Source organism: Chaetodon trifascialis, chromosome 18 (genome assembly GCF_039877785.1).
Source record: "Chaetodon trifascialis isolate fChaTrf1 chromosome 18, fChaTrf1.hap1, whole genome shotgun sequence".
NCBI lineage: Eukaryota > Metazoa > Chordata > Actinopteri > Chaetodontiformes > Chaetodontidae > Chaetodon > Chaetodon trifascialis.
The window spans coordinates 2,099,455-2,118,126 of record NC_092073.1 but is presented as its reverse complement, the minus strand read 5'-3'; the positions used below and the strand labels follow the sequence as shown (position 1 = coordinate 2,118,126).

General features: G+C 42.4%; 1 protein-coding gene across 9 annotated transcripts in view; it reads right to left on the bottom strand.

Moving 5' to 3' along the window:
- The window catches only part of arhgef4 (Rho guanine nucleotide exchange factor (GEF) 4), a 227,619-nt gene that overhangs the window by 99,922 nt on the left and 109,025 nt on the right, over window positions 1–18,672 (bottom strand). For 4 of the 9 annotated variants that reach the window (XM_070986356.1, XM_070986357.1, XM_070986362.1 and 1 more), the window contains 2 exons: window positions 15,852–16,109; window positions 15,358–15,487 (listed from right to left, as the gene is read on the bottom strand). In XM_070986356.1, the coding sequence (XP_070842457.1) occupies window positions 15,358–15,487; window positions 15,852–16,109 (388 nt within the window). Of the gene's footprint in view, window positions 1–1,265; window positions 2,056–15,357; window positions 15,488–15,851; window positions 16,110–18,672 lie in introns of those variants that run through there. The other 5 variants (XM_070986359.1, XM_070986360.1, XM_070986361.1 and 2 more) reach the window with 2 other exon arrangements.

The window sequence follows — 18,672 nt, the reverse complement described above, 5'->3', positions numbered from 1 at the left end:
GCAACAAACATAGCAAAGTGGAGAAGGAGAGATGCTGAGGTTGCTGCTGTCAGGTGGCACAACGAAATAGAAGGAAAGTTTGTTGCCCATACTGCCCTCTCCGTGCCACCCAAGAGCTCATCCACAGCCATTTTTCTGTGGGGTTTTTTTCCGCTACACAAGCACCACACCGCCAACATCGCACACAACACCTCTGTCGCTATGATTGACAGTTGCTTTGCCTGCCTGCCCAACTTCTAAACTTGTGTGAGATCATGCATGAAGCACTGAGATGAACTAAGATGAAAACTGAAAAAAATGCCAAACCAAAATTTTAGTCAGTATCTTAATGTTGTTTGATCTTTGATCAGACAGTTTCAAATTCAATTCAATTCCTAATTTGCATTTTGCATTTGCATTTTTTACTTTTACTTTATATTTAAGTTCTCTAACAGCTGCTTGAGTACAGATAGTTAATGTTTGTGGAAGGGTTTTGTTAAAAAAAAAAAAAGAAGTTGAATTTATATTTCACAAAGTAAGACACAGAGAAATGTATCATGGGGCATTCTGGTGGCCTATTGGTTTCAGACACTGACCTTGTAATCCCAACATTGTTGATTTAGGTCTCTGTGTGAATTGTTGATGTGTCATTCCTCCTCTTTCCCCTGTCATCTCTGTGCTGTCACTTACAAATAACCAAGCAAAAACCCTTGAAAATATAATAAAAAAGAACTCTGAAAATGCTTTCCAGCAAGTCCTGACAGTTGATGATGGTCAGTCAGGTTCCTTATATGCTACCCGAGGGCCACCATGAGAGCAATCTTAGCAAACAAGCACATACATACACGGCATATAACCTATGTGTGTAGCGGAAAAGCACATATCCTTAAATCAGTGAAAAGGAGACCATAAGAAACCGCTATGAAAGGCAAAGCCACTGGTATTTTCCGTTTCCTTCTGCACGACTAGAAAAGCAAGCAGCCGGCCCACCCAAACACATCAACACAGTGCCTACCCTGTCAACGGTTGTCAGCTGAATGGCTGGCATGATGCACACACCCGCACACAGAGTACTTCTAATCAAACCTGAATAACACTAACCTCCTGGCATCGTGTCAGTCTGCTGGTGTGCATGTGTGGTCACATACAGTGCAATGTATGCATCCATGTGCTTGAAAAAGGAGACCATATATCTGCAAGTTGGAAATTGCATATTGCAGCTTGTTTCTGATTGCAGATCAGTTTCAGATCTGCACAGACCTGCATCGTGTGTGCAGGGCACTTACCTGTGGTGGAATGCAGACTCTCCAAGCTCCAATAACGAGACAGGACCCCCCTCAGAGTGCCGCCCAAGCTACCTCCTCCTCCGCCTCCACCCATACATCCACCCACCCTGAGACCTCCGTCCACCATGCTGTCCACTCCTCCGCCTGTCGGGCTTCCTCCGTCTGAGTCTGACCCAGGCGACAGCCCCGAGCTGCCACTGCCACTGCTGCCACAGCTGCCCCCAGGCAGGGGCACGCCCCCCTCCGAGCCCTGCTGGGTCCGCATCCCAATTTGGATATCAACAACAAGAGGGGAATGGGAGTGGGCAGTGAAGTAGTGAGTGGAGATAAAGAGCAGGCGAGGCAGCTGAGCAGGTGGTTTAATCTCCCAGCAGGGAGACAGCGCAGAGGAGGAGGAGGAAAGGGAGGAGGAGGTGGCCTCCTGGTTGATATCTGCTGCACTATTCGCTGAGGTAAGCTTCAGCTGTCAACTTGCTGCTTCCTCTTTCTGTGCACAGAGAAGGAGCGCTGTAGCAGCGCTCCCCTCCTCCCTTCACCTCTCTGCTTTGGATTGGTACGGTGGCAGCCTCCTCTCTCTCTGCTCCTGTTTCTCTGGGTCTTTCTACCCATTTGCACACTGCTTCATTTCCTCACATAAACTCACACGGTTCATCTCTCTCTCTCTCTCTCTCTCTCTCTCTCTCTCTCTCTCTCTCTCTCTCTAGGCTGACATCAGTGGGGGTCCTGGAGGGGGGTTTCTGCAGCTCGACTGTGTCGTTTGTTCGTGAGTGTCAGAGTGAACGGCTAACGAATGGTGCAGGATCTATTTAGGTGGAGACTGAAAACAGCCAGCCCTCCCTCAGTCCAGCCCCCTCCACCCTCCCAAACACACAAGAAAGAACAGAAACAAACAAACACACACACACACACACACACACACACACACACACACACACACACACACACACACACACACACACACGTTTTGTGTTGTTTTAACACTCCATAGTCTGTTTTCAAAGCTACAGTGAGCTACAGAACAAAATTTTCAGATTCAGATTTTGACCATTTTCAGCCATAATGGATCTGTACTAGTATTTAGTGAGGTATAGTATATGTATTAAGTACATGCTGTCTAACATGCAGAATCTGTAATACACATCTGTTTCAGAGGCTGGAGCCATTAATTATAAATGAAACTGTCAGTGGCTGATTTATATAGCAATATTGAATATGTTTTAACTGATTTTAAACATATTCATGAAAAGCATAAAGTATACACTGCTCGTTCTCGCAATTGACAGGATACAGGCATAGATTATACTATACCACTAGAGTACAATCCAAATATTGATCCTAAAAGTTCAAATAACAAATGAATAAAGACTGTATTATATAGTAGAGGAGGATGACATGATCCTTTATGACATAATCTTTTAGTGTTAGGAGTTTAAAATGACTTAATTAAAACAACTATGTAAATGCGGTTAATAAAAGTAATACCAAAGTTTTAATTTCAAGAATGTTTTGTAAATAATTCCAGGTTGGGACATGGTAACTAAAAGTAGATCTTTCAAGTTCAGTGCAAACTCAAGGGACTCGCAGCGAAAGCCAGAGTCTCAGTCAGTCAATTAGAGCAGAGTATGATTTGGTTCAAAGGACCAAACTCTCATAAATTTGATGTACAATGACAACTTCCAAATAAGAGACTTACAGATAAAGAAATGCACATGCCTATTAAGTCAGAGAGCACCCAACTTTTCATACAAGGTGCAATGATGAGTGCTATAAACATCAGCAATAATAAATCTAAGAGCAGAATGATAAATAGCATCCAAGGGCTTAAGAGCAGATGCAGAGGCATCTAAATCACGTCACTATAATTCATAACGGGGAGCTTCGACAATCCTTTTCCTACAATGCATTCGGAAGATGTTTTAGTTCTGTATAAAAAATATATTATTGCTGTAATTTCTTGAAAAGACTGTCTGTATGATATTTAAATATGAATTTGTCATTAACACAACTATGAAAGTAATTATAATCGGTTACTCTCTCAACGCTGGGTCCTTGTACAGTAGAAATATGAAAGTTTTTCCCACCATTATTTCCAGCTATAGAAAGCAACATAAACTTAGTTTTATGTGCATTCAATACAAGTTTAGAACACTACAAGTTTTCCACAGCAAGCTGAGCAGTGTCAGCAATACAATACTGTATCACTCACGTGTAGAGGCCTACAAAATTCTGGATAAATGAAAAGAATGTGTTTTATTTTAATATGGGTGGTTTCAATTAAAAATACATTCACTATGATGCTTTGTTTCTTGAGAATTTCCATATCTTGTTTACTGGGCCAGTGTATTTCCAGTTTGTTTGAGTGACGTAATTTAAGGCACTCAGTTTTCTGGGGACTAGCCAATCAGAGATCACTGCGGGTGGGTGAGAAGGAAGACCGGTTTCCAGAGAAAAGAAAAACATGTGAGAAAGCTGGGTGTTGGTAAAACAAAATTTAACACTGAGGTGAATAATACTTGAAGATTAAATACTTTTAAGTGTTGGCACAAGTATTGTGTATCTGCAGTTTTATAACTCGTTTCACCAGATTCAAGTGCAGTCAGGTTAGGCATGTTTCTTGTTTTCATCAACTAAAAAAAATGCAAAATCATGGATGTTTTGCTAAAACCATTGTCAGAAACAGTCAGCTATAAGCAACAGGGCTAACTTTGACAGAAAAGGCTGGAGAAGATTAGCTGAAGTAAACTTGCTATTAGCATGGCTGGTGAGGAAGGACTCAGCACACTGGACCTGCATCAGGTCAAACAAGGAAAAAAGACTCGCCAGCTTGCTGCATCGTCTACCAGCTTGGAACCCTTCTGAACTATGCATATCATATTTAACACAATTTTTTAGAAAAAAAATCTGAGGCTGATTCAGCATCAGGAATTCAAGATGTAAGAGGAATAGTATAACTACAGAGGTTATTCAGTAAAGTTTATTTATTAAAATTTCTCTCTCAATCCTAAACCTTTCTGGTCTTAAACATATATGACTATTCAGACAAGATGGGATGCACTTGGGTGGGCATTTAGTCTGAGAAGGAGCATAACCACTGGGAATAATGGCAGGACTGGAGCTCAAAGAGGCAGTAGGCACAGATTCAAGTACTGTATATTGTTGTGGTCATGATTTTGTGTTTTCTGATTTTGCTTCCACTGACTTTCTCTCTCCCTCTCCTGGAGCGCTGCTCTCCTGGCACACCTGCAGCTCATTCTGCCTAATTCACCTGGCTTCTTAAGCCATCCTCTGGTAGTCTCCAGTGCCGGAGAATTCTCGCAGATCCCCGCACGCGGAGCGCCTCCTGAGTTTTCCTGCCTCTCGTCACGAGTTGTTCGCCTTCCAGTTTCTCGAGTACCAGTTTGCTTAAGTATTATTTTTGTTGCACTTTGTATCTCGGCTTTTTCCCAATTATTGGTGATTCTGTGTTGAAGTTTTAGTTGTTACTTTTTAATGAGAATTTCAGTTGTTACTTTGTTTTTGCTATCGTTCTGCTGAACTGATTTTTCGTTGTTACTCTGTGAATAAACTGTCCATTTTTGATACTCTGCTCCTGGGTCCTGCCTCTCCATTGTCTGGCCATAACAGAATTCTCCGGCCAACATGGACCCAGCAGAGTCGGAGAGTTTAAAACGAGCACTCTCCTCACAAGCTGCCCAAGTCAACCAGCATGAGTCTTCCCTGATGCAGGTAATGGATCACCTTACCGCCAGCGTCGCTCAACTGGATGGTCAGATGGCGGCTCTGAAAGACCGGCTCGCTCCACCTGCCGTTTTCGCTGCTCACCACCATGCAGACGATCAGCTGACCAGCCCAGGACCTCAAGCACGTGAGCCCTACATCCCCATACCGGCTCGGTATTCTGGAGACTTAGGCACATGTTCTCAGTTTTTACACCAGTGCAGCCTGGTTTTCCACCAGCAACCCCACACGTATGCCACCCCTCAATCTAAGGTCGCTTTTGTAATGAGTTTGCTCTCCGGACAGGCAGCAGCCTGGTCCCTAGCCATTTCCTCCCAACAGCAAGAACTTATTCAGGACTATCACAAGTTCACTGAGGAAATGAGACGGGTTTTCGATCATTCTGTTAGGGGTAGACAGGCCGTGAGCCGCCTGCTCGACTTGCAGCAGGGTCGCCTCTCCGTGTCGCAATATGCAGTGAACTTCCGCATTCTGGCGGCTGAGAGTGGGTGGGACGATTCGGCTCTCCAGGCCATTTTTCTTAAGGGGTTGGCAGGGGATGTTAAAGACGAGTTGTCGGTTCGGGGGGAGTGTAACTCACTAAACTCCCTGATTGATCTAGCCATTCGCCTAGACAATAGATTGAGAGAGAGATTTAGGGAACAACAGGAGGCGAAAAGAAGACAACCTCTACCCAACATCCAACCCAGTTCTCCAGAATCCACCCCGGCGCTTCCTGACACCTCTGAGTACGCCCACGAGTCTCGACCTCCACCTGCCGACGAACCCATGCAGCTGGGACGGGCCCGCCTCACCCCAGCGGAAAGACAGCGGCGCATGTGAGGCAAGTTGTGCCTCTACTGCGGCCAGGGAGGGCACTTTCTCTCCAGCTGTCCCGAGACGCCAAAAGACCAGGCTCGCCAATAGGAGGGAGGACTTTAGTGAGCCGTATCTCCTCCGCCTCCGCCTCGAGAATACAGATTCCAGGTATGATTCATAAACTCGAACACTCGATTCCCGTCCAGGTCTTGGTGGACTCCGGGGCAGACAACAATTTCATTGACATTGATTTTGTGAAAAAACATAACATACCCATTTATGAATTGTCTTCACCCAAGGAAGTACTCGCCATAGATGGGAAACTACTGGAACTGGTAACTCATAAGACTGAACCACAGAAACTAGTTCTTTCCAGCAACCATCACGAGTATCTTGAACTTTTCGTCATCTCATCTCATCACCTCATTCAGTCATTCTAGGAATTCCCTGGCTTCAACTCCACAACCCGCACATTGATTGGTCCACCGGTACTATACGTAACTGGAGTCACCATTGCCACGCCCACTGCCTCCGCTCCACTTTGCCAGCCAGATTGGCAGACCAGCCACACGCACCAGAGGTAATCGACTTGTCTAATGTACCCCCTGACTATCACGATCTACAACAAGTGTTCAGTAAGACTTCCGCCTCCTCCTTGCCTCCACATAGACCCTACGATTGTGCCATTGATTTGCTTCCCGGTGCTCCTCTCCCCACTAAACGACTGTTCAATCTGTCCAAACCTGAGCGAGAGGCAATGGAAAAATATATCACCGAGTCGGTCGCGGCTGGTCTCATCCGTTCCTCCTCTTCTCCAGTAGGAGCTGGTTTCTTTTTTCGTAGAGAAAAAAGACAAAACACTACGACCCTGCATAGACTACACCGGACTAAACGAAATCACGGTGAAAAATAAATATCCACTTCCCCTGATCGACTCGGCCTTCAGTCCGCTACATTCCGCCTGTGTTTTCTCAAAACTCAACCTCAGAAATGCCTACCACCTCATCAGAATCAAAGAAGGAGACGAATGGAATACAGCTTTCAACACCCACTTGGGACATTTTGAATACTTAGTTATGCCATTCGGACTCACAAATGCTCCTGCTGTTTTTCAATGTTTAATTAATGATGTGTTACGAGACCTGTTGAACAAAACTGTTTTTGTTTATTTGGATGATATTTTGATTTTCACATGTGACTCATGTGCGTGATGTTTTGAAAAGACTTCTAGAGAACAAACTGTTTGTTAAAGCAGAAAAATGTGAATTCCACGTGCCTACTGTGAGTTTCCTAGGTTTTATAATAGAAAAAGGACAACTGCGAGCAGACCCCTCCAAAGTGGAGGCTGTGAAGAGTTGGCCAGTCCCCTCCACTCGAAAACAGTTACAGCGTTTCTTGGGGTTCACCAATTTCTACAGGAGATTCGTAAGAAACTATAGCCGCCTGGCGGCACCGCTCACTCACCTCACTTCCACCAAAGTAAATTTTGTCTGGTCTCCTGTTGAGCAAGCTGCTTTTGATAAGATAAAAAACATGTTTGTTAACGCTCCTGTCCTTGTGCACCCAGATTCGGAACCTCCTCCAGCCTCTCGTCCGGTTACCACCCGCAGTCCAACGGGCAGGCCGAGCGAGCCAATCAAAGCCTGGAATCTTCCCTGCACTGCGTGGCATCCCGCCTCCCGTCCTCCTGGGCCACACACCTACCTTGGGTGGAATACGCCCACAACACGCTCATCAGCTCAGCCACGGGTTTGTCACCATTCATGATTAACAACGGTTTCCAGCCCCCCTTGTTCCCCGGCCAGGAGTCCGACGCTGCAGTTCCTTCCATCCAAGCTCAGTTTCGCCGGGTCCGACAGGTGTGGCGGGAGACCAGAGCGGTGCTAGGGAGGACTCGACGGCTTGCAGACCGACACCGGGTCCCCGCACCCAGTTACCGAGTGGGACAGCAGGTGTGGCGCTCCTCCCGGGACCTCCCCCTCCAGACGGAATCCTGAAAACTCTCCCCGAGGTACATCGGACCCTATCCAGTGGAAGAAATCATTAACCCCAGTGCGGTTCGCTTCCGTCGCCCAGCCTCCCTTAATGTCCACCCTGTTTTCCACGTCTCCCTCCTCAAGCCAGTCACGGAGAGCCCCCTCCAGTCTCCCTTACCACCTCCACTGCCCCCGCGTCTCGACGGCCACCCGATCTACACGGTGAACCGGATTTTGGATGTGCGCAGACGGGGTAGGGGTTACCAATATCTGGTCAACTGGGAGGGCTACGGTCCCGAGGAGCGCTCCTGGGTAGGACGCTCCCTCATCCTCGACCCGCAACTGTTGCGGGACTTTTACCACAGGTTCCCGGGTAAACCAGGTAGGACGCCAGGTGGCGTCTCTTGAGGGGGGGTACTGTTGTGGTCATGATTTTGTGTTTTCTGATTTTGCTTCCACTGACTTTCTCTCTCCCTCTCTGGTAGTGCGAGTGAAGAGGGGTGGAGCATTCTCCTGGAGCGCTGCTCTCCTGGCACACCTGCAGCTCGTTCTGCCTAATTCACCTGGCTTCTTAAGCCGCCCTCTGGTAGTCTGCAGTGCCGGAGAATTCTCGCAGATCCCCGCACGCGGAGCGCCTCCTGAGTCTGATGACTAAAAGCTTTCACAATATTAAAACACAAAGATAAAACACGAGGTTCTAAAATGTGCAACTGCAAATAATAGCTTTGAACAAAAATAAAAAGGTCAAATTAAGGATGCAGCTTCTGTATATTCTGTCAGGTAGAGATCATACCGATGCATGTGCATGTGATGTGTTGGAAATGATATCGGCTGAGCTAGATTTCAGATTCTTAGAAAGTAGTAGCTAATGAATTAACATCAGGGTGAACAGTGATGAGAAACTTCTTTTTACTTTCCTCGCTTGTTGAATATTTCAAGTCTGTTGCAGTTCTGACCACACTAAGCAGTGATGGCAACATGTATTGGAGAGAGAAGTTAAATAAATGCCTGCACCTGATGAATTACCTGCAAACTATTTACGCATTAATTGATTAAATGTTTGCTCCATAACATGTCAGGAAACTGTGAAAACCAATGGCACATGAAGATATACAGTTTACAATCATAGAAGGCTGGGAATCTACAAAACATTCACATTTGAGAAGCTAGGACCAGGGAATTATTGGCATTTTGCTTATGCTAATTATTATCAAAATAGTTTCATATTTTTGTTGATTATTCATCTAATCATTGCGGCTCTTAATTAAGCCACGGGAGGTCAGCAAAAACAGTTTCAGTTAAATTGCTGGTTTTTTTGAACATCCAGGGAAGGGACATTGAGATGGTGACATCTTATAAGTACCTGGGTGTTCATCTGAACAACAAACTGGACTGGACTCATAACACCACTGCACTTTATCAAAAAGGACAGAGCAGACTCTATCTGCTCAGGAGGCTGAGGTCTTTTGGGGTGCGTGGGGCACTCCTGAAGACCTTCCATGACTCTGTTGTGGCCTCTGCCTTGTTCTATGGTGGGATCAGCATCACAGCAGCTGACAGGAAGAGGCTGGACAAACTCATCAGGAAGGCCAGCTCTGTCCTGGGATGCCCTCTGGAACAGGTGGAAGAGGTGGGGGAGAGGAGGATGACAGCCAAGCTGTCCTCCATGACAGACAATGACCCCACCCCCTCCAACACACACTCACTGTCGTGAGGAGCTCCATCAGTGATAGGATGCTACATCCGAAGTGTGTGAAGGAGCGGTATCGCAGGTCATTCCTTCCTGTAGCCGTCAGACTTTACAACAGATACTGCTCAAAGTAATCGGTACAATTATATGTAAAACAATACACAATGCACAATGTGCAATAACACAATAACATGTGAAACAATCTGTGCAATAACTGAACTGAACATGTGAAACAATCTCTGCAATAACCTGTGCTATAATCTGTGCAATATTTCAGTACATAAAAGTCTGTCGGTACATAACAGCCTGTAAACACTACTTTCCGATAAATAACGGTCTGTAAATACTATTTATTATTTATTATTATTTTAATTTTTCTTTTTTTAAAAATGACGTTTCTCTTTCTATCCCATCCTTTTGTATATACTTGCTCTGTTAACTGCATACACTTGTTATCTTTTAACTTTCTATCCATTTTTGATGCTGCTGTGAAATTGGAATTTTCCCTCGCGGGACGAATAAAGGCATATTGAATTAAACTGAATTGAATTGAAAGTCAGTGCTTAAGTCATTATCAATGAATAAGCAATGGCTAAATTTAAAGCCACACACCTGAGGCAGACAGTTGACCGTCTGACTTTTCAAGATCAAGCACCATTATTCAGGGATTTTGGCCTAATGAAACACCCTTTAAGAAGATTACAAGAGAAAAAGAGATACACTCCTGTACAGATTACTCTTCTCTGCTGGGGATCAAAATGATAATGTATAGCATTGTGTAAAAAGATCAAAGTGGCTTTATGGTGAGTGCACTGTCCCACTATGTAAGTGAGGTGGCACTTATGATTCAGCTCACAATTCAATTTAGTCCAGTGAATCTAATTATACAGAGGACATTTGTAGGAAGACCTCACTGTGAGAGCATGCAGTCTACTGCCTGACACAGTGCAAGCTCAGACTGTGTGTGTGTGTGTGTGTGTGTGTGTGTGTGTGTGTGTGTGTGTATGAGAGAGAGAGAGAGAGAGAGAGAGAGAGAGAGAGAGAGAGAGAGAGAGAGAGAGACCTGGTATTTATCACATGCAGGTCCCCTTAATGTAAATCATTATATTTTAGGCTGCAGACTGAGGACAGGGTTACGGGTTAGGTAAGGTTGGGTAGGTACAGGGTTAGGAATAGGCAAATAGTGGTTATGCTTAGGGTTAGGGTAAGGCTCTAGGAAATTAATGTAAGTCTATGTAATGTCCCCACCAGTGATAAAAACACAAGGTGTGTGTGTGTGTGTGTGTGTGTGTGTGTGTGTGTGTGTGTGTGTGTGTAGGCATGAGTTAATGTGCATGTGAGTGTACCAGACCTGTGATGCATTTAAGAACTACAATCTGAGTGTGTACTGTTGCTGAATGGATAATAGTAGTGAGGTACAGCTATGTATGCATGTAGCCAGTCTGTTAACTAGTCCGTCACAGCTTCTACACCCCTGGGACACACACTCAGTGACACTGTCAGTGTATTTGGTACACCAAGCTCAAGTATGTTAATACTTAGTCTATTTAGTCGGTATTGATAAAAATGAACAAATAATGGATACACTTCTCAGTATAACACAATGCAATTTAACAGCACCACAAACTACATTCTAAAAAAGGCCATGAAATTGAATCAACACCTCTGTAAAACTGTCTCAAGAAACACCAGACATTATAACTATAGGATTTATTGCAGGGCTGTTACAATAGAATGCCTTTGCTTTAGATGGGTGGACCTCATTAACTGGCAACAGAGTGCAAACACAATCTTGGTGACCTACCAGCCATGCTACAGTATGAAACAAGCAGCGCGTTCTAAAAGACCATTATACACATCAACAAGTACCAAATAAGTGCCAGTCATGAAAAGGGGACAACATTCTCTACCTTAATCAGGGTCTTCATTTAAAATGCCATCATTAAGAGTCAGTTGGTGTCCTAAACAAGGTGCAAAATATTGTTTTGGTTGTGGTACTGAAACTCCGGTAACATATAAGTCAGGACGGGAGAATCTGATAATAACACCCTGCCCTAAATATTTGTTATGTCACCTGATTTACAGTGCTGATGTGTTTCAGCGAGATGGATAAAATTGATTTTTGTTGTTGTTGTCTTGTTTGAGCAAGTCTGATAAATTAAGAAAAGTCTTTCCTACCTTTGTCACAAGGGCCCAACAAAAAATAAAACAAGCATTAAATTGCAAAACAAAAAAAGCTGTATGTCTCCCCAGAGAATCTGATGGCTTATTGCTATCTTTTTGTATGGCTCTGTATTTGGTTAGAGGGACATTGAGAGCTTTGAGTTTCAGTGAGACCTTACTGCAGCCAGCAGGTTAAACAAGGTACTGCACTGGTTTTGCGTTAGAGAGTCAGCCTCAGCTGGACACACTGACAAGTAGGGTTGCCACCTGTCCCGGAAAATACGGAATCGTCCTTTAATTGACAATTAAATGCTGCGTCCTGTATTGAACCAATATGGGACACGATTTGTTCCGTATTTTCATAAATGTCCAATACACATGTCTGTCACACACACATCAACACTAAATCTAACAATAATGAACAAAATAAAACACAGGAAATACTAAGGCCAGCAAAATTGTCGTGGCGGGATCTACGCAGGACCCCCGCTCCAGTCGTGTGCTTCGCTGCCTGCGTGTGTTGCTGTCACGGTTGCCTGGAGACAGACACCACACACCATCGCTGCTCACAACACCCACGCCTTTTAAAAATGTCCACTACACCCGATACTCCACCACGTCCTCAAAAGCGAAAACACTTGCAAAAGTACAGACGTGAGTGGGAAGAGGCATATCCTTGGCTGGACAGCATCAGTGGAGATGATTAAAAGGCAAATTATAAAATATGTCGGCAAGTGTTTTCAGTGACGCACGGTGGGCTGTCTGACATCAGACAGCATTCATCAGGACAGAAACACTGCAGGCATGTAAGAACGCAGAAGACCCAAGCATCAGTGTCACAGTTCTTCATACCCCAATCATCTCCTGAGACTGATAGGGTATGGGACATTATGTCATGATTGATTCAGTTTCCTATCTGGTTGTGCTTTTGCCAGAATATGTCAGTGCATGGGCATAGCCTAGTTTAGTAGACTATTGTGGTTTGATTGATTGCTTAGGATGTTGAGTTTTTAAAGTCAAACGAATTTATTTAATATACAGTAGTATTAGCCAATATAAATTGCCATTTAAAGCACAAATCATACTAATGGATTAACAGTTAATGAATAAATAAATACATAAAAATATATTGTTATAGAACATTTGAAAAGTATTCCTTAAATTTGGTTAGAGAGAAAACGTTTATTTTTTAAATATATATACATTTCCTAGATTAAAAATGTTTGTAGAGCTTTCTGTGTATTCTATGTAAAAATGTTTATATTTTTGAGGAATACAGTGTTCAGTGATCATTATATAAATTCTTATATTAGTGTGGTTTAACTGTTTGGATGACCTGACTTCCTTTCAAGTCATAAGACAGGCAGCAAACAAATACTGTTCAATTTAATTAACAACAACAACAAACAAAAACAGTGGCACAAAATAAAACATACCACTGCTGCGGGTGCCCCAACCCACAGGAGTCGGGCCCGTGGTGGTCATGGCCCCGAGGAGCTGTGGTGGGCGTCCCTTATTTTCGATTCTGAAAGGTGGCAACCCTACTGACAAGTCCACACTTCATGTGTTTCGAACAACAGTTCAAGCAATCAAATGTGCATAAACACACAACTTGAACTGCTGTTAGATATAGTTAAATGAGTCTGTGGTTATGGCACATGAGAACTGTATATCAGTTTCAGTTGTACAAATTCAACATCGATTCACTGAGGTGAAATTAGGGTCATCAATATTACCATTTTTCAGTAATACTGTGGTTTTCCAACAACAGAAAGCAGAGATAATAACAAAACAGAGGTAACTATATAATATATCCATATAACAAACTACAAATTTCGGGCCTGTGAAGTTGTAATAATATTGTAACATGCTCCTGGTCTGCCGCGGAGGAAGGACTTTCCAGGATGGGTCATATGCGGAGAAAAATAATTTCACTAAGCATGGCGTGTGTGCAGTCTCCCCCCTTTAGCATGTGTGTGCAGTGATTAATAAAGTATATCTTCTTCTTCTTCTAAACAATGTTACATTTGGCAGTTTCCCCCTCCAGTTAAAATGTTCTTTTTATATGTGATGTATTATTTGTCTACTATGTTTTCTGTGGGTATCAGAAAGAGCTTTACTCGTCTCTTACACTAAATTCATGGAACGTATGCCGTATTTTCCGGACTATAAGTCACATTTTTTTTCATAGTTTGGCTGGTCCTACGACTAATAGTCAGGTGCGACTTATATATCAAAATATATATATTTTAACATGTTTTTAAATGTTAATTCATACTGACTGACATGAACCAAGGAGTAAACATTACCGTCTACAGCCACAAGAGAGCGCTCTAGGCTTGTGACATATGCTGCTCCTGTACCACTGAAAAACATTAACTGAATGCTGAATGCCGTCTGACAACAGCCTCGCAGAAGAGGAGACAGTGCACCATCTTCCTCCGTACATGGCAGAGTTGTTCAGAAGCAACACAAAGGATTCAATGGATTCAGTGATGTGGAATGAGATTGGGAGCTTGGCAAACTTGCTTATAGCAACTTGCTTGTTGGACTTGCTGGCTTGTTATGTTAATTTAGCCCATTCAACCTCCCAGGTATGTTGTTTATGCTATTGTGTAACTGAATAACTGTTAATGTCCGCCACATGACTTGCTGAGCTGCACTCAGGCCCAAGGAGAAAAGATACAGATTGTAAACAATGGGGGGTGTTGCATACACTGGGCTTATTGCAGAGTAATACATTTGTAGATAAAGAAACATATCTGAGAAGGACCAGTGTTTAAAACACTCCAAAAATCGTAAGAAAAGTAAACAAAAAACAACTAAAAAAAGAAAAATCACTGGCAGTGTGGATTGCACTCAAGGTGTTTTGCATAGTGATATCAAAGAAATAATTTTGCTTACTTCAGTTAGGAAATTTCAGGAATTGACACAAGCTGAATTTTGCATCATTTCCACTGCATTACTGGATTATAATTACACTTAAAAAAAAAATAATAATAATGAGGTGATGTGCACAATACTATACAATTTGTATCTACTGGATAGATAGTAGTACTATTTCAATGTCTGCACACTACTGACTATATCTCACCATAAACTCATTAAAATTGATATACAACAGCTGATCACTTTGTAGCCATAAAGCTCCTGTCATAAATGTAGGGGATTAGACTCCAGCAGATCAATGGTCTACTGTCAGCCAACGGTACCAAACCCTGAACGGCAAATGTACTGCACTTATGCAGCGCTTTTCTACCTGAACAGACAAAGTGCTTTACAATTTTGCTTCTCATTCACCAGTCATCTCTCTCTCATTCACACACACATAAACACACACATACACACACACACACCGCTTATGGTGGAGCTGCCATGCAAGGCACTGGCATGCCCATCAGGAGCAACTTGGGTCAACTCAGTGTCTTGCTCAAAGAAACCTCAACATGTTGACAGGAGGAGCCAATGATCAAACCACAAACTCTGAAATTAGTGAACAACCTGCTTTACCTCCCAAGGCACCAGCACAATCTCATGCCACACAGGAACACACTGATGAAACTAAAATGAAAATAAACATACCTTTGTTTGAAGAAATCATCTAGCAACTAAAATGCCACAGATTCAAATGTTCTAACAGCCAGTGCACCATCCCACAACCCCAGGTGAATCTGACTAACATTGCAGTGTCTAAAATGCAGAAGACTGAACCACAGCATGCACTTACAGGAGTAGGAGATACATCTTCTCCAGCCCAGGCAGTCAAGGCCGATTGGCGTGCTCTGAGAGAAGCAGTGGGCCTTGAGGGGCACCCCCTGGAAGGCCTCTGTCAGCCCCACTGTAACCCCTTCATCAGCCTGAGGAGATGGATGAGGATTAGTTCAAATCACTGATCACTGAACTGGACATGAACAATCACTTACATATAACAATAACTGATGCAACTGATATGTAAAAGAAAGAATACAAGATGAATGAACATGCATGAATTTAAGTGCAAACGAGTGAAGAAAATAGTTTGAGGACACGCCTGAAACAGAAATGACGACAGAGATGCCCAGGCTACATATCCAACAAAAACTGTCAGAAGCCACCAGAGAGAAACATACTGTCCAGGAAGAATTGAAATTCAGAAGTAAGGCAGAGAAGGAAGATGAGGATTGCAAAGACTTCCAAAGTTTGGACTTTGTGTTTACAGCTCACCGCACGATGACATCTTACTTTGTCCATGTCTTCAGATAACAGTGTGTTGAGTTGGCCCAGACTCCCCCTGATAGCTCTGGCCAGTTTGCATTTGCATTTCTTTTGCTCTTCAATCCAGAGGTCATCTGGACAGTTTCGTATTTGCTGCTGGCCCACGTCCACCAGACAACCAGTCCTCAGCCCACCTGGAACCACAGAGGCCTTCCCCATGGCCTTCACCTCCAACATCCTTCTTGTTCTGGGCTGGCTGGCAGGTTGAGCACCATTTTGTGTGCCCTTTTGAGTGCACAGTTAACTGGTTAGACAAAGTTTTCAACCAACTTCATTCCCTTCAAGTCCCCCGTGAGTATGACTGTGGCTACTTTTAATTCTAGATCGCAATTGCAACTTTGGAACCAGCATCAACAAGTAATCAGCACTGTCAATGATGACATGAGGATGACATTAATAACCAAATTTAAGGAATACTTTTCAAATGTTTGTTTATGATATTCTTTTATGTTTAAAACGAATATTTCATCAGGTATTTAAATTTCTCAAAGATTAATATCAGATTTCGCTTCAAAATGCATTTGGAATCTACTTTCCGTATCAAAATGAAACAGTGTTTTGTTATTCATTGAAACAAAGACACAGTATGTGACAAACAATTAAGACTGAGAAAATGTCCTAAGCCCATATTATTGGCCCAACAACAAAGGCTCATGTGGCTCAACATATAATGAGCCACACATACATACATACATACACATACACACACACACACACACACACACACACACACACACACACACACACACACACACACACACACACACACACACACACATATATACACATACATACATACATACACACACACACACAGACACACAGACACACACACACACACACACATACATATATATATATCGGGTGTAAGACTTGTGAATATTGCCTTTTCTGTAAGAGAGGCCCTATTGCTTATGTGTGTCAGGTCAACAGGGCTGTCACCTTGCCATTAGTTCAATTGGGCCAGAGGAGAGAACAAAGGAACAAGTGAGTGTAAAACACCCACGCAAATTGTTCTGATTATGTGATTAGTCTGCAATTGCAAAGGCTTAAGGACATTGTGTACTGGGTGGGTATCTAACTTGTGGAACATTCTGTATAAAATCTAATCTTATTCAACTTTGTATAATGTGGGAGGAACTGAGATCATTTGGCCTTCATGGAGAGAACTGATCGCAAACCACTGTCATTACACACACGCTGACATGTATCACCAGACTTACCCCACTGTTAACTAGGAAGCAGCCTAATCCATAAACTTCTTAAATACATCTGGTATTATTTTAAATGAATGTGAGAAATGTTAAAATTGATATGGTTAAAATATGGGCAAAGTCTATTTTTATTTATTTTCATTTTATTGGAGAAATGGTTGACTTGATCTATATATGAAAGACCTCCTTCTGCCTCAAAAGATACTTTCTCTTCTTTGTCTGAATTCTTGTCTATGATTAAATATAATTAACTGTTTTATGGAGGACTTAAATCGGGATTGGTTCACTCCTGTTTCTCTGATTTCTGATCCTTTTAAATTGCAATTGCGAACAACCTGAAAAGTCCCTGTTCCATGACTTGTTTTTAATAAGACCACTGTATATTCAGATGACATCAGCAATCACTGCGTAATTATTATAGTGAGAGACAAAAGCTTATAAAGCAACCAATTATAAGGAAATAACATTGACGTCCTTTTGTGAACAAGCATTTTTACATGATCTTTAGTGTTATCTGTAGTCTTATGCAACTGGGAAAAGGTATGTCTGATTCCAGAGGGAATTCATCTGACCCTAATAATTTCAGACCCATGCTGGGTCCTATTTTCTTTACAATTTATGTCAGTAATTTGTGTTGCAATGTTTTTAATCGAGAATTTCATTTTTAAGTGGATAACACCATTCTGTATAGTTCTGCCTCATCTTTAGCGAGTGCAAATGAGGAACCGCAATCTACTTTAATGTTAAGAGAACTCTTCGTGAATTCAGACTTGTATTAAATACTGAAAAAAGAAAATGATGTGAAGACTGCAGCTGACTGCATATATCAGATTGTTACTTAAAACTGAGTGAGTGATTGAAAATTGAGTGATTGAACGAGATTCAACTCACAAATTTCTTGGTTTTTTCCAAGAGAACAATCTGTCTTTTAAACATCATATTAAGTGTCTTACAAAAAAGGGTGAAATTTGTTTTCTATTATAGAAACAAATGCTGTTTTTCTTATGGCAGAAATTAATTAATTCATTTTTATTCAGCAATTATGTTGATATTTTATATATGCATGAAATTCATCTTCTGATTCAGTGTACCATGCTGCTCTGTGATTTGTCTTCCTTATACAACCGTAGAATTGGCACTCTTTCTTTATAAGACCACATTATATGAACTGCCTCCTTATTTATGCTCTTTAGTGACTCCTAAAAATATCAGCGATTGTACTCTTGGGTCACGCAGACAAATTATTTATACAATTCCTCAAACTCAAGCATTTGAGGGTGCTTTTTTTGTGAGTGCTTTTTTTTTGTTTGCTTCCTCATCACGTGAGCTACAGAATCACCTTAAACTAGATTATTTCACGAGCAGGGAATATTATACAAACAGGATTAAGGACTATTTGACCACTGAATGCACACTGAACACTGCTAATTCATTGTTTGAAGATTGCTGCTTGTTTCATTTATGGAAAAAATGATGCTGTTTGTTTTTTTTTTTGTTTTGTTTTGTTTCTTCAATGCTTTATGCAACTGTCTTGGCGATGACCCCCTTGTAAATTTAGAATCTCAGTGGGGATA